Genomic DNA, 15,140 nt, shown 5'->3' on the forward strand with positions numbered 1-15,140 from the left:
GGAAACCTTTCTTTAACTTATTCGTAAGTTTTCACATCGTCCAAGTTGCTAAAATGAAACCTTTGACCATTTCGAAATGGAATGCTATCGTGACAAATGGCACTTGGAAAGGGGTCAACCATGTAATCAAGCACAGCTGCCCTGTGATCCCTGTGTTTAAGTGGGGGTCAAGTTCAAGGGAAGACTTTTACTACAGCCAGAGTACAACTCTGAGACCACGTTTACTTGCTCATTTAACATGCGATGCTTACTGAGTGCTAACTATGGTATCAGGCACTATTTTGGAGTGGACCAAGATCAACAAGAAAAAAAACCCAACAAAACAAATTTACTACAATAGGCCCAGATAAATTTAAAATAAGCTAGGTTTAATTAGTTTACTTCTAGAATTATCAAAATATAACGTTTGGACACTGTGCAAGGTGGTACGTGCTTGTGATCTCATCACTCAGAAGATGGAAACAGGAGGATCTTGAGTTTGAGGCCAACCTTTGCTACACAGGGAGACCCTGCCTCAAAAAAACAAAACTAACTAAATAAATATAGACAGACAGACAATGCTTTGATATTTCATGTCTCCTAAGAGAGCTATGACATTGAAACAAAGTTTTTAAGAATACCTTTCCCTGAAATAAGGGTCCTAAAAAGAAACATCTAAAGTAAGGGAGTTTCATAAAATAAAATATTTGTCACTTTCATGTCAGTCACTAGAAGCCAGAAGGAACGCTTCGTTGTGAGTGGGGGAGCGAAGCCACCCCCTTTGACATCTCAGCTTTTCTCTGCTCACAACATGGACCAGTATCAGGAAACGCCAGAGACAGGTGTGTCAACATTCAAGTCTCCTGTGCACTATACTGACAACAGCCAGCATCTTAGGAACACACTCCCTTCTAAACCACCAAGGTTGCCATTCCCCCCGACAGTCCCACCTGCCTTAGTCAGTGGCCCCCCGACCCATGTGAAGACATTTACCTGACAGGAAGTCATGGAAGCAATGGAGAACAGTGGTTCCTGGCTGGATCCACTCAGGCGGGATCTCTTCCGGCTTAGGAGAACCTAAGACCACAATGTCAGCCTCCTGAAGCTAAAAAGAAAAAAAGTAAAATGACACTTTTAACCTGTAGCATAAAGACATGACCGATTACTTATGTCAGATGACGTCAAAGAAACAGATAAAACCCAAAGATCCAGAGTTTGGCTCCAAACTGCACTCATGGATGGAATGGCCTGACTTGTTCCTTTCAAGCAGGCATGAGGACAAACAGAACATGGCTACCACATCCTACAGAGAAAGAAAATGGGGACTTTACATCGTCTTCAGGACGGTCACTCCACCTTATTTGCTGTGAGAGTGTTTTCACCACCACACCACCAAGTGCAGTATCAGGATACAGGGTGAGGGGACTTTACTGCTGGTCACAGAAGACAAAAAGAGAGTGTACAGGTGGCACTCTGATTCATGAATTGGCTTAGAAAACCAGGGCTGAGGTGGTGAAGCCATGTGAGGATCTGGCAAGCACAGTACTGGCCAGGACAATAGTACTCTCAAAAGGAGACTTGTATGGGGCTTCTGCCGTATTCACAGAAAGCCTGTTGGGAGCTAGAGAGAGAATCTCATCTTACAAGAAGCCCTGTTAGCCTCTTGTCCAACTGCATGCTCTCTCACTGTCTTCCTGAGAGAGAGAAAAGTACGTAAGCACTACTACACCCCACGCAGCAAGGCCATCCTGTCTGTATTTTGATAAGGCAGCACTGGTGGACAAGGCTGGTAGGAGGGTTCCCTCTAGAAGCTAGAAGTAGGCCAACAGGTTGTCTCTGATCTCACAAGAATGACCATCTGTCCAGGTACCACAAACCACCAGATGATGTGGAAGGAATGTCTAACGAATGTTAGACCCTTAGGAAAACAGCTGCCATTGCACACGTCACCAGGTGCCCCCAGTTTCACACCAATGAACACCCCACAACATGAGATCGGTGCTGCTACGCTAAGTAGACAAGAAAGCTGCGGCTCGTGGAGCTTAATGACCTGGATGATTGGTCCCACTTCTCATGGTGCCTCCAATCTGGGCGGCACCTGTGAGGTAGAGAGAGGGTTGCTGCCGGCCCTTCACTCTCCAGCACTGATCAGCCTTCCCTTGCTGTTTCCTTTTGACATCACTGCCCACAACTGTCTGCAGAGCTCCTGGGCTCAAACAGATAAAGGAATGGAGGACAAAGCTCTCCCCACTACCACACCAAAGCACAAACGCCTCCACAGGTTCTCCAGGTTCCCAAAGATCTCGGGGAAGAACACATTCGCTCCTCCACCTGAGAATTCTTGCTACCTGGGCAAGAAGATATGTCCGCTGGTATCTTTTAGCAATGTTGGAACAAGAGACAGTAAAGAGGGGACACAGATCCAGGACAGTCCCACCTGGCTTATGAACAAAGGAGACAAGATGGAGGATAGCTCTGAGCTCCCCTAACAGAACGGGAACCAGGATAACAATTTAAATGCATGTCTTTTCATTGGGCCAAGGAAACAAACTTTTAAAAGGAAACACCCCGAAATATTCGATGAATTGGATCACACAAACAGGAAAAGGCGCCACTGCTTTTCTGCACCTTATGTTATTACGGCACAGGAAGCAGAAGACCACACTGAATAGCAGTGCACTGCATCTGAGAATCAATCACGTTCAGCAGAGAAGAGAGCTCCGACTGAGACATTTGCCCAAGTAACCACCCTTCTTCACTACAGGGCCGTAGCGCTGCTAAACGGCACCAAGACGTGTGCAGTCAATATCCCCAGCGATCTGATCTGTTCAAATTGCACTTGATCTCTCCAGGCGGATCTGAAAAGCAATTAGACTTTTGGGTGATGTTATGTTTAAAGGAAAAAGTGTTCTGCTGGGAAGACGATATTAAACATCTGGTTAAAAAATAACTTCTTCATTTACATAAACGACAGCCGTAAATTCAACCACAGCAATCCTCAGGAGGTGCAAATGTTTAAGACTCGCTGCAGATCAGCAGATAAGAAACGTCATTTTGTTAGACCTTTCATGCACAATAGTAACAAAACAGAACACGTTAAAGCACCTATAAAAAAGAGCTCCCTGGGAGTAATGCTGAGAGGTTCATTTTGGAAAAAGCCAAGGGTCACAGGTTCCCACAGGTCCCCCAAGAACACTCAGGTTCCTACACGTGGTGCCTTTGATACAACCTGTTCTTTTCATTACCTATAAATCTTGGGAATCCCATTCTGGCCCCTCAGCTCCGTACCCACACACAACTGTAAAGTGGACTGTGTTAATAAGCAACCTGGGTCCAACGAGTCCCACAGAAAAAAGACAAAAATCCCTTCCCTCAGCAACGTATTGTAGATGCTAATTCTCTCTGGAAAAGAAAAGTGGTAGATGCTTAAATCAATAAATAACCCTCAGAAGACGAGGGAAGATTTTAATGAGCTCAAATTCAAGGAGAATTATCATCTCACTGGCTGTTCCTGCTTTCTTCTTCCCACATGGGAAAAGCCCTGGCCAAAGCTTGGCTTGAAACTTTACCTCCTAACAAAATATTGCTTTCTCTGTGGAGATTGGAGTAGGGTGGCTTAAAGAGGCCCGCCCACTCCCCAGGCAGAGGACCAAATGTTAAAGCAATAGCGAGCAGATATACAACATCGAGTGGGGAGCGTGGGGGGAGCGGTGTGTAGATAACGTGCAAACTTTTCTTCAAGTGGGTGACTCTTAAGGGAAGACTATGAGGAGAGAGGGCAGACGCCATATGGAAAGTGTGTGGGATGCTCCACTTCTGCATCTAGCAAATACAATGCACTGAAGAAGATTTTAACTAGAGCAAGAATAAGCCCAACTCTTGCCTGGAAGAGTGTGTTTTGGCAAGGTCTTAGATAAGAGATTTGTATACACAACAAAGGCTGGATAGGTTAAAAAAAAAATACACACAGTTGAAGGATATATTTATTTATTTAATTTATTTTGTAGAGCTATGGTTTCTGCTACAGGAGGCTTGTGAAACCTGCTTCCGCATCCTTTGTTACCAACACGGCCAAGAAAACAAGTTCAAAATGAACAATGTTACTTTCTCCACCAAAGGTGTGCTTTTAAAATGATAGCAAACTAAATGAAATTCAACATTCTTTAGTGAAAAATCCTCATTCACTGACTTTTCTTTCTTGAGCGCCAGGAGACACTGAAGTAGCTGAGGGTCTTAAGAAAGAATCCAGTCCTTGCCTGGGAGATTTTAGAGCTGGGATCATTAAGATGGGCGCACAGGACAAACCACTGACACACAAGGAAGAAAACAGGAAGCATCTGACTTCGACTTATTTTTCTCCTACATCTTGGAAAGTAAGCTTTACTAGCTTTTAACATCTGGATGGACTGGAGATTCTTGATCAGCCCCTGGGTGTTGGCCAACCAAATGTCACACACATAGTACAGAGGAGTCCTGAGGGAAGGGTGAGGCCCACCACACCCACGTGGCCCCCTCACTTGATCCTTCACTTCCAGTGAACTGGAACATGCTGTGTGTTTGTGAGCCCAGTTCAACGGCTCTGTGGATATTAAGTTCAAGTGTACATGAAAATCCTATGTAACCTGAATACTCCTGGACTATCTCATGGCAAAGTCCTAAAAAGAATTTGAATCCTTCCCGTCCTTTCTTCCTCCCTTCCCTTTCTTTCCTCTTCTCCCCTCCTCTTTTAGAAAAATGTCACTTTGTTTTATAAAGTGTGAAAATTTTTCAATTTGCTGACGTTTTCTTTTCTTAGAGGAGTGTTTCCTGAATTGTTTGGCTCCTTGGTTATTGTCCACAGGACTCTGAGAAGTCACAGGAATATGCAGGCACAAACTTATTGTGGAAGGGGACTGTATGTCATGGGGCAGAGCCCTATGACCCTGGAGGCCACTTGGACAGAGCCTGGGGAGAATGACCTCTCCAGGTGTCCATGTTACATTGACTTCTCTTAATCACACACAGTGGTGGTCAGACTGCCCTTCACTGGATGATTGTCTTCCCACGATGAAATGTGTTTTAGGAAGATTCCTAGGGAGCCTGGACTGAGAAGGCTAGACACCCAGAGGAGGTGTCTAGCAGGGGGCTGGACACACAGGTCTGGAGCTGAGCTTGGTCAGGGAGCATGGGGGAGCCAGCTGGCATTCATCCACATACAGATGGAAGTTAAAAACAGAAGCCAAGCTAAGATTTCCATAGGAAAACAAACAGAGTGGAAAGACTAAGACTAAAGTGCAGCCTTGGGTAACACTGATAAATGGAAAGGAAAAGCAAAGGACAGGAACATGGTGTGGCCCAGGAGTTAGGAAGAGCAAGAAGAAGCATGTTCCTGCAGCTATGGGAAAGGAGTGTGGTCAACAGGCTTCCAAGACATCCAGGGGTCCAAAAGATAAAAGTGAAAAATAAAAACAAGAGCAAGGGGTGTGGCTCAAGTGGTAGACCACCTGCCTAGAAAGCACAAGTCTCTGAGTTCAACCCCCCACCCACCCACCCAAAAAAAGCAAGAAATACATTTTGGCACTTAAGAATTCATTGGTGACTTTGGCATAGCCACCAGGCCTGGCATAGTCTTTCAACTTGAACAGAATGTGCTGCCTGCTATGGATACTTCACTCAGGTGGAAGTTTTCATTAGCAGAGTGCCTGTTTATTCATGTGGGTTTTGAACTTAGAATATCTAACATTTTATTTGAAATGAACTGAGCATCTATCTACCATAATATCATCACTCTATCTATGCACCAACATCCACTTTTCCCTGCAATATTAAGCATACCACCGAATAGGAACACTGAAATAACTGTGATCCTCTACAGCGTCAAACCACTCAGATGGTTTCATTCAGATGCTGTAAGAGTTTGGCAAGATAAGCGGAAGAGAGTTACAGCAAAAGGTATTTCCCCCACTCTGTGCCTACCCAGTGATCTCACCCTGGGAGAACTATGTTCCTTTCACAAATTGAGTGTATTTCTTTCTTTTTTCATTCTCATTTGTGATCAGCAAAACAGATTATTGGCTTTTAAAATTATGAGACTTCTCTTTGGGTTATTTCATAAACCAGAAGAATGACAAGCCAAATAGACAGCCGAGGAATTAGGATTACAGCATGGACCTACCAAATTTCCCTGCCAAAGGATAATAAATGACCTTCCTTTCCCTCAGCGTTTCCAAGTTCAGGTCTTACTTCATCATCTCACTTTATGTATAAGAAAAGTGTGTCAAAGACCTCAGCTGTATCCAAGATGTTATGAAAGACGGTCAATCTCTGTTAAAGTGATCTTGATACTTCCAAGTTATGACAGATGGTAAAAGGAAAACAATCCCAAAGCTCGTAATGGATATATTTTGAATGATTCACAAAAATAATCTCTTACCTCACACTCCAGGAAAAAATAAAATTAAGATATACGAGGGAGAGAGTGGAAGAGAGATGGAGAGTGAGAGAGGAGAGAGAGAGAGAGAGAGAGAGCACATACATGAAGGAATTTCCCTTCATATGACAAGGGCTCAGAGTCATGGAGCACAAAAATGAAGAAATACTCCTATTATAGTCCCCAGAGCATCAATAAGAAGCTGCACTTTGAAAAGGGGTGACAGGCTTCAGGATGCACGCTCACGCTGCTCACAGCAGCCTTTAACACAGACAGCGTGCACCAATGTGGCTGTGGAAAGTGTAGCTCTGTGTGTCCTGACGTTTACTAAGCTCTCCAGTTCTGACCTCACTTTGCATATCTACAGATTGGGTTTCTGCATTCCACTTCTTGGAGGAGCTCTCCAGCCCTGCCCTCCGCTGTTCCCCCAGGAGGAGAGAAATCAAGCGCAGGGGAAGGACAGTACAGGTGGCGCCATGCCACCTGGATTCAGGTCCACACTCTGCTCCTTATCAGTGATGGTTAGGGCCCAGGCTCTCTCGTGAGCTTAATGCTGGTTTTCAGAGTTGCAATATGCGTAACACATGGGAAAGTCTGGGAATGAACTCTCCATGTGTGCAGAGGTACTTTATGGTCACTCCCATTAAAATATCTAATTCCACATCCTCACAAAGTATTCCCATTGAAGTTGGAATGAAAAACTCCGAGACGTGCGAGTGGCCTGCAGCTCATGTTTCTAGCCTGCTCTGCAAAATACAGCCTGGAGCCCTTCCGCCAGGGCTGGTGACAGCTCTCTGTTGCTCAATCTAAACTTTATTTCCCCACCTGTCCCCTGATGACTATGATGACGTATTTGTGGTTGGCCACCGGTGACTGCAAGGTAGCACGGACTGCATGAAGGCTGAACTGAACCACAATTCAGAGATGAACTGCAGCAATACAGTTCCATTTTATTATTTCTTAAACTGACACCACCGCCCCATGAGTCACTTCTAATGTGATATGTACGACAGAACACAGATCAGGTTCAAGACAACTCTTGAATGTTTGTGACATAACTCACTAGGAGCGGAATCAGAATACATAAGGCACCGGAAGGGCATCTGAGGAGGAGGAAATGGAGAGAAAGGTGGAGACAGATGTATTTCCACTCACATATCTGATACAGGCACAATATACTAGCTGGATGTGGTGACATGTCTGTAATCCCAGCCACTTGGGAGATGGAAGCAGGAGGATTAAGAGTTCAAGTCCAGCCTGGGCAAACTAGAGAACCTCAGAAACAAAATACAAAAAAGTGCAAAAATAAAAGGGCTGGTGGGCATGGTAAAACATTTGCCCACCATGTGTGAGGCCCTGGGTTCAATTCCTAGTACCACACACAAAAAGAGACCAGTATGGTATTTTTCTTGAATTCCAGTTAGTTTCTCAGTTTGACTCTTGTGCCATCTAAGACTAGTGAGTCTGTTCACTCAGCAGCTCCACTTGATGTCATACAGTTTCCATACATTCTCTCCCAGGTCCTTTTTCTCAACACTGCTAAATATAATAGCCTGGTATTTTAACTTTCAAAGTTCTAAACAGCTCCTCCTCTAGTATTGGTAAGTAATGCACTGATTGGATAAAGGAAGAGTGAAAAGAATAGGCGCCAATGTCCAAATGCACCTACAGGCCATAAATATCTAAAAACCTGCCAAAGGGGCTGGCAGAGTGGCTCAAATGTTACAGCACCTGCCTAGAAAGCATAAGACCCTGAGTTCAAGCTCCAGTGCCACCAAAAAAAAAAAAAAAAATTATAAAAGTCTTTGTGGTGACAAAACCCTGCCAAAGAAAGCTCAGGGACTGACATTACTCACATCCACTGAACTACACACTACCCAGATGCTCATTTACCACAAGACTGGTGTCCAAGAGGGCGTGAGGCTGTTTTCTCCATCCCACTCATCACAGGCAGTGGAGAGGAGTCACAGTGATGAGGCCGTCTTGCGTGTCCACACAACTGACCAGGTGCCTACCTTAGTCTCCTCAAAGGGCGCACACCATCCTTTCTGGAGGGGGAGCCTGAGCACTGGTGACAAGGCCACAGTGGGTCTCCCTGAGCTTGCTTCTCTCACAAGGATCTCTCTGGGATCCATGAACCAGAACAGCACTGAACTCAGCACAATGGCTTGGGCCTTGGTTTCTCTGGGTTTCCACACCTGAGTTGGGAGGAGCTTTTGGTTTTAAATTTTAGAGATGAGACTTTCTGGAATAAGAGCCGATTTGCACAATGGCTGACAACAGTGGCTGCAGTCCACCTCCATTAATCTTTAGTTGTGTGATCTCTGGGAAGTCCCTTCTCCGAGTCTGTTTCCTCACCTGCAGCACGGGGACAGTGACAGTCCAATCTAATGGGGTACGTGTGTTGAATCATTAAGATAACATGAGTAAGGACAGTGCCTGGCCCACAGGAACCAGGTAAGTTAGTGACCATAACTACGGCATGCACTAATAACGTAGTCTCTGCTGTAAGCCTCGCCTGCCACCCACTATCCTGTCCACTTGAAAAGCTAGGCGATCCCTGTCTCTGTCCTCGTCCTTTCATACATATAACAAACACATTCAGTTTTCCACTTCACTTTTTAAAGCCATTTATAGATCATGCTGTGTGCTAAATTTAAACTTTGTGATAACGTAGCTTTGCTCAAAAAACCCACACACTTTGATCCTTCAAATGTGAAATGTCCCTATTTTTCCCTCTTCTGTTAGTACTGGTTTTGAAGGTCTCTCTGCTCAAGGTGGAGAAATGAGATCCTCTGAGAAAAACAAAATAAACCATTCTCTTATTTCTAGGTTATTCTGCGTGCAGCTGGGGTTTACCTGATTCGTCCCAGCTGGAGGCCGTTTAAGTCTCGTCCTTCAGCTGTGCCTTAACCATGGTTCAATGGAGCCTGACAAGGGAGCAGAGCCCTGCGGCGCCTTCAAGCTCTTTGAGGAGAGGGGGGCCACTCAGCCTTGTTAGTACCAAGTGCAAAACGTCCTCTCACCCCAGATGGTTCTGGCATCAAGGTAAAGCCGAGGTTAAGGAAGAGGGTACCTCCAAACCTACTAATGGCTCTCTCTTCACTGACAGCCCCTGGGAGGCTGAGTGTGGGGGCCTGCATTTGTGTGGAGCAAGGTGAGGGAAGGGGGTGGGTTCCCCAGCCCAACCCTAAACCACTAGACCCAGTGCTATGGCCTACTGACGCCTGATGCCCCATAGCACATGGCTAAACTGTACAAATGTCCAGACATTCCTCCTCTCCCCAACTCTAGGATACCCACAGAAATGCATAACGCACCTCAAAGCCTGGAAGCGGTGCATAGAAACAAAGCAGGAAACTCATTCTTGATTTCCAGTGAAACACTCCAATGGGCGTAAGAGCTAAAGCTACTGAACACAGATGTCTACTCTGTTTTCTGTAGAATTCCAGGAAGGCAACTCTCAGGTCTTCATGCTTAGGCTCCCTGAGGACTTTAGGGAAAAATAATATGCATACCAGTCCATTTTCTGTTACTAAATGAAATACTTAAGACTAGAGACTTTGTGAACAAAAGAGGTTTATCTGGCTCATACTTTTGGAGGTTCCAGAGCTTGGTGTTGGCTTCTGCTCAGCTCTGGTGAAGTCTCATGGCAGACGGCATCACATCGATCGATAGAAGTACATCCAATGACACAGCGAGACAGGAAGCCAGAGAGTGGGCAGGAGCTGGTAATGACCTCCCACTAGGACCCACCTCTTAACTGAACACTAAGCTTGTAATAGATGAGGACTTGGGGGGGGACACACTCAAACTGTAGCAGCATTCAAAGAATTCCCAGATTTAGACAGGCAGATTGAGAAAGGACCCATTTCTATTTAACTGAATCAGCGTAACTGAAGTCCCCAGCAGACACATTCTGAAGTGGCTGGCCTCCTGGTGTCCATCATGTGAGTCACAGGAAGGACGAGGTCCACAGTTTTAGAGCTCTGCGCTACATTCCTTAACATTGAACAAACTCTTACTGGGGACCAGAGAGTGAGTCTAGACTGGCCAAAGCTGGGCACCCCCTCTGGTCAGCACTTCCTCTTTCTGGGACATTGTCTTCTAGTATTTTGCTTTTCGCTTGGGTTCCTCGGTCAACATACAGTTTGGAGACCTCACCAGTAAGACAGACACTCTTGCCTGTCCCCACTCTATACAGTGGAAGCACGTTTACCAGGCTTCCAGTGAAGGACCTTATGCCACGCTATTTTATACGTTTATCTACTCAGGCTTCATTTACCTAATTGATCCGCACAATTATTTATTTTCATTCTCACTACAGTCCCATGAGCTAATGATCCTTGTCCCACTCATGAGAAAACAGGCTCAGAGCAGGTAAACAGCAGCCAGGACCTGAACCCAAAATCGAGGCTACATTGCTCAAAGGACACGAGTTGTGCCCGACTCTAAACCTTTAAAGGCACTTCCTACTGCTTGTAGTAACTGCCCGGCAGCTGGAAGGTCATCTCAGGCCTGTAAGGTAAGGCTACCTGTATCTTAGTAGGCAGCAGAGAGGCCTCTAGGGTTATATAGTCTCACCCTGATGCCCAAACCCCTCACTCCCTCAACTTTGGAAATCGCAGTAAAACATCTGATGGAGGTGGGGGGGTGGGGGGAGTGCTAACTCCATGTCAGGTACAAACACAATCATATTCTGCATAACGACTCTTCAGTCAATGACAGGCCACATATACACAACAGCGCTCCCATAAGATTTTACTGACTCGTAATGCTGTGGTCATCTCACTTTATGAGGTTCACACAATGACATCACCTAATGACACATTTCTCAGGAAGGATCCCACCACGAAATGGTGCATTACTGTGCACACATAAGCAATGCTTTTCAAAGACCACAACTTTCTACTTTGTAGCCACATTCCTTTGCTTGTATTCTTCCTTCTCCAGCTCCTTTATCATGGCTGGTAACAAATTAAATGCTATAATCTCAAAGTGCTCATTAAACAGGACAATTTTCTTTTACATATATACTTCCAGCATTTTCCAGTGAAGCTTTTCGAAGCGAAAGGAAAACAGGAACAGAACCTGTCCCTGTCAGATGCCCAAGGGCACCGGCACATGCCCAGGAGCTCTTTGTACCACTGTGACCCCAGAGGGAGGATGCAGAGTAGTTTGGACCACCTGTTACCACTGATTCAATAAAGGTGATAGTTCCTGCTAAGACAAATGGCCAGGGTTGTCTTCCCCAATTTCCCTTAAACACAGGAAGAGTGTCAATTTCAATGTGAGGCAAAGGTATGGATGCAGGCATAACAGGTTTGTGACTGCAGAAATGCTAGCAGCCAGCATGGGAATCAGAAAATCACAGGTTGTGATATGTGGCAGGATGGCAGCCTGGTGTATGCAGAGGTACTTATGTGCCAGGTAGAGGCCAAAAAACACTTCAAGGATAAGTAGAGGGAGCCCCAACGCTTTCTCCCTGTTTTTACCCTCAAAGATGAAGCAATAAGAAGAATGAAAGCTGACAGCTCCTAGGATGCACAATGGCACCATTGTAAGCCTAAGGGCTTAGGAAGAAAGTGTTCATCAATTTTTAAAGAAAGCCTTCTTGTGTAAGTGAAATCAGCAATGTTCCCCAATTTCTAGATTCTCTAGAAAATCATGCCACTTAATCCTTCTCAACATTAGGATGAGCTTCATCCCAAATACAGAGCCCAGATGATTTATATCCACAATAAAAAAAAGTACTCTGAAAAATGTCTTTGTTTCTCAAAAATACAGATACAGCAAGCACAAGTATCTGTGACAGCTGTGAAAACATTCAACTGCCAATGAGGCCCTCTCGTTCCACCAGCTGCTCAGTGCTGAGCTCAGTGCTCAGGCCAAGGTTTATTTTCCTCTTCCAAATTGAAAATTCTAGGCTCTAAAGTAAAAAATAGGGGCTGTAGCTTAGTGACTGACTGCTTGCCAAGCAATCACAAGGTCCTGGGTTTGGTCATTAGCACCACAAAAAAGGGGAGGGGGAGCTAGAGAGAGGGAGGAAGGGAAGAAGGGTATAGAGTTCTTGAATTTTCTTGAGTACACTGCCACCATGCGGTGACTACTAAAAACACACACAGGTTCCTAACTTGCAAGACCACATTCCCCAGCTGTCTGAAGACCTTGCATCAGTTGGATCCACCTGGCAGAGCTGTAACTTGCTCTTCATTTCCACCCTCTCACAACACATGAGGAATGTGTATTTTTAGATCTTGTTCTGCATACAGTAGCTCTCCACCCCCACCACCCTTATCCCAGGGGACACATTCCAGGAGTCTCAGGGGATGCCCAAAGCCATGGGTTACACTGAACTTTATTATTTTGGCTCTGGTTATTTTTGAGACAGGTTTTGCTGTTTGCCCAGGCTGGTCTGGACTGAGATATACTTAGGTTTATTCTTTCCTACACAGCTGGGATGACAGGAATACACCCCACCACACCCAGCTTTTTTTGCCCAGGCTGGTCTAGAACCTGATCCTTCTGATCTCAGCCTCCCACAGTTTTGAATGATATGCAGGTGCCATTGCACCCTGGCTGTTGAGATGGGGTCTCTTGAACTTTTTGCCCAGGCTGGCCTTGAATCTCAATCCTTCCAATAGCCTCCCAAATAACTAGGATTACAGGCCTGAGCCACCACACTCAGCTAGTTTACAGTTCACTCAGCTAGTTTACAGTTTCTTTGAAAGCTTTTTGTCATATTGGAATTGGTAGCATCGCTACTCTTATGCTTTGGGGCCAATATTAAGTAAAATAAAGGTCAATTGAATACAAGCAGCGGTACCACCAATCACCTTCAATCTAATAGCCAAGAAGGCTTCTAAGTGACTAATGCATTCACACACTGTGAGTACAATGACAGACGATCCACATCCAGGGCAGGACAAAGGGGGAAGGTGCAAGACCATCCTGCCGGGCACCGGTGGCTCATGCCTATAATCCTAGCTATTCAGGAGGCAGAGACCAGGTGTTCGAAGCCAGACTGGGCAAATAATTTGTGAGATCCTATCTCCAAAAACCCATCACAAAAAATAACTGGGCTGGTAGAGTGGCTCAAGGTGAAGGCTTTGAGTTCAAGCCACAGTACAGCAAAAGAAAAAAGTGAGCGAATGAGTTGCTTATTTCAGAAGTTTCCACTGAGTATTGTCAGACCCCAGCTGATCTCAAGAAGGGAAGCTGTGGAACACGGATTTGCTAATAATGGGAACTACTGAAACTTATCACACTTAATGTGCACGTATTATTTAATCTCACTTTGAAATTTGTCAGCTGCATTGTTATTTTCTGAAATAGAAAAATGTTATGAAATACTTCAGACAAGAAACTACAAAAGTATAACACACCTGGATGCCCACTGCCCAGTTTAAAAACGAACAGGTCTGTGGTTCCATGCCTCTGACCTTAAATAAATGCTTTAAGCTAAAGAGGCCAAAACTCTCTCTTAAGATACAAAACTCCAACAATATCGGTAAGCTTTTAAAAATTATTTTAAATTATTAATAAAATTTTGTTTATAAATGATCCCCAAGTGTCAGGTATCAGCTCCTTATTTTCTCCTGGATTTACAAAATAATTTTTTCTCAGTTGAACATGGTCAACCCCCCCCCCCCAAAACCTGTTTTGATCAAGGTTTTCAACGTTGCTAAGTTGTGATGCTGCAGTATGCTGACAATCACTATTTAAGTGTTGATGGGGGTGGGGGGTGGCTCAACTGGTAGAGCATCTGCCTACGAAGTGCCAGGACCTGTGTTCAAATCCAAGTACTACCAAAGGGGGGTTAGAATTAAGTGCTGACGGTTTATTTTGTGCCCTAGTTTTTACACTACCAATATTTGCGAGGAGTGATAATAGCTTATAAAGGAGAAGCAAATATTTCATTGACACAAAACCTTTGAAAAAAGCAGGAAGTATAAGAAATATAACACATCAAATATTAAAATGAATTACAAGATCAATTTTTATTATTCACTGAATCCTAATTAGAAGGCAGTCAATCTGCTCAGTGGACTCATCAATTCTCCTACTTTTTATAGATTGCTTAGGCCTTTTATGTCGTGCCAGTCATATCACTCATTACTAACCAATAGATGATCCGGTGTCTTGTTTCCAATCAATATGAATTTTTTTCCTTTCTTTTTTCTTATACTATTGTGTTGTCTAAAAATTCCAGTACAATGACAATTAGGAGTACTAGCAACAGATACCCTGATCCTTCCCAATTTTAAATGTTTGTAATCTTTCCACTATTAAGGGAGGTATTTGTTATAAATTTTGGTTGATGTTTTACTACTTTAAGAAATTCCTTTAAATACCTAGTTTAAAAGGATTTTTTTTTTTAAGGAAAAATCATACTACTAGACTTTATTAAATGATTTTTCTCTATTACAGTAAGAATATAATTTTTAATCTGATAATAAGGTAATAGATTTTCTGATCTAAATTCCCATGGCATTCCTAAAAGAAACCCAACTTTTTTTTTGGTGGTACTGGGGTTTGAACTCAGGGTCTCATGCTTGTTAGGCAGGTACTCTTACCACTTGAGCCACTCCACCAGTACGGTTTTCTAAGACTTTTGTTATGATTATTTCATTTACATTCATAGGTGAAATTATTGGTCAGTTACTTTTTCTTTAGCACCCTGTCCTTGTCTGGTTTTGGCATTCATGAAAGAGTTTAAGATATGTTCCCTCCCTTTCCACTAGCTGGAAGA

General features: G+C 44.2%; 1 protein-coding gene, 1 non-coding gene and 1 pseudogene across 2 annotated transcripts in view; all 3 read right to left on the reverse strand.

Annotated features, from left to right (window-relative positions):
- Positions 1-15,140, reverse strand: part of Mthfd1l (methylenetetrahydrofolate dehydrogenase (NADP+ dependent) 1 like) — a 186,417-nt gene that overhangs the window by 155,474 nt on the left and 15,803 nt on the right. The window contains exon 8 of the mRNA XM_074072325.1: positions 973-1,084. Within this exon, the coding sequence (XP_073928426.1) occupies positions 973-1,084 (112 nt within the window). The remainder of the gene's footprint in view (positions 1-972; positions 1,085-15,140) is intronic.
- LOC141416408 (small nucleolar RNA SNORA73 family) lies at positions 4,777-4,952 on the reverse strand (annotated as a pseudogene).
- On the reverse strand, positions 14,909-14,982 carry Trnav-aac (transfer RNA valine (anticodon AAC)). Its single transcript has one exon. It is a non-coding gene; the product is annotated as a tRNA-Val (tRNA).

The sequence above is a fragment of the Castor canadensis genome, chromosome 1 (assembly GCF_047511655.1).
Source record: "Castor canadensis chromosome 1, mCasCan1.hap1v2, whole genome shotgun sequence".
Lineage (NCBI taxonomy): Eukaryota > Metazoa > Chordata > Mammalia > Rodentia > Castoridae > Castor > Castor canadensis.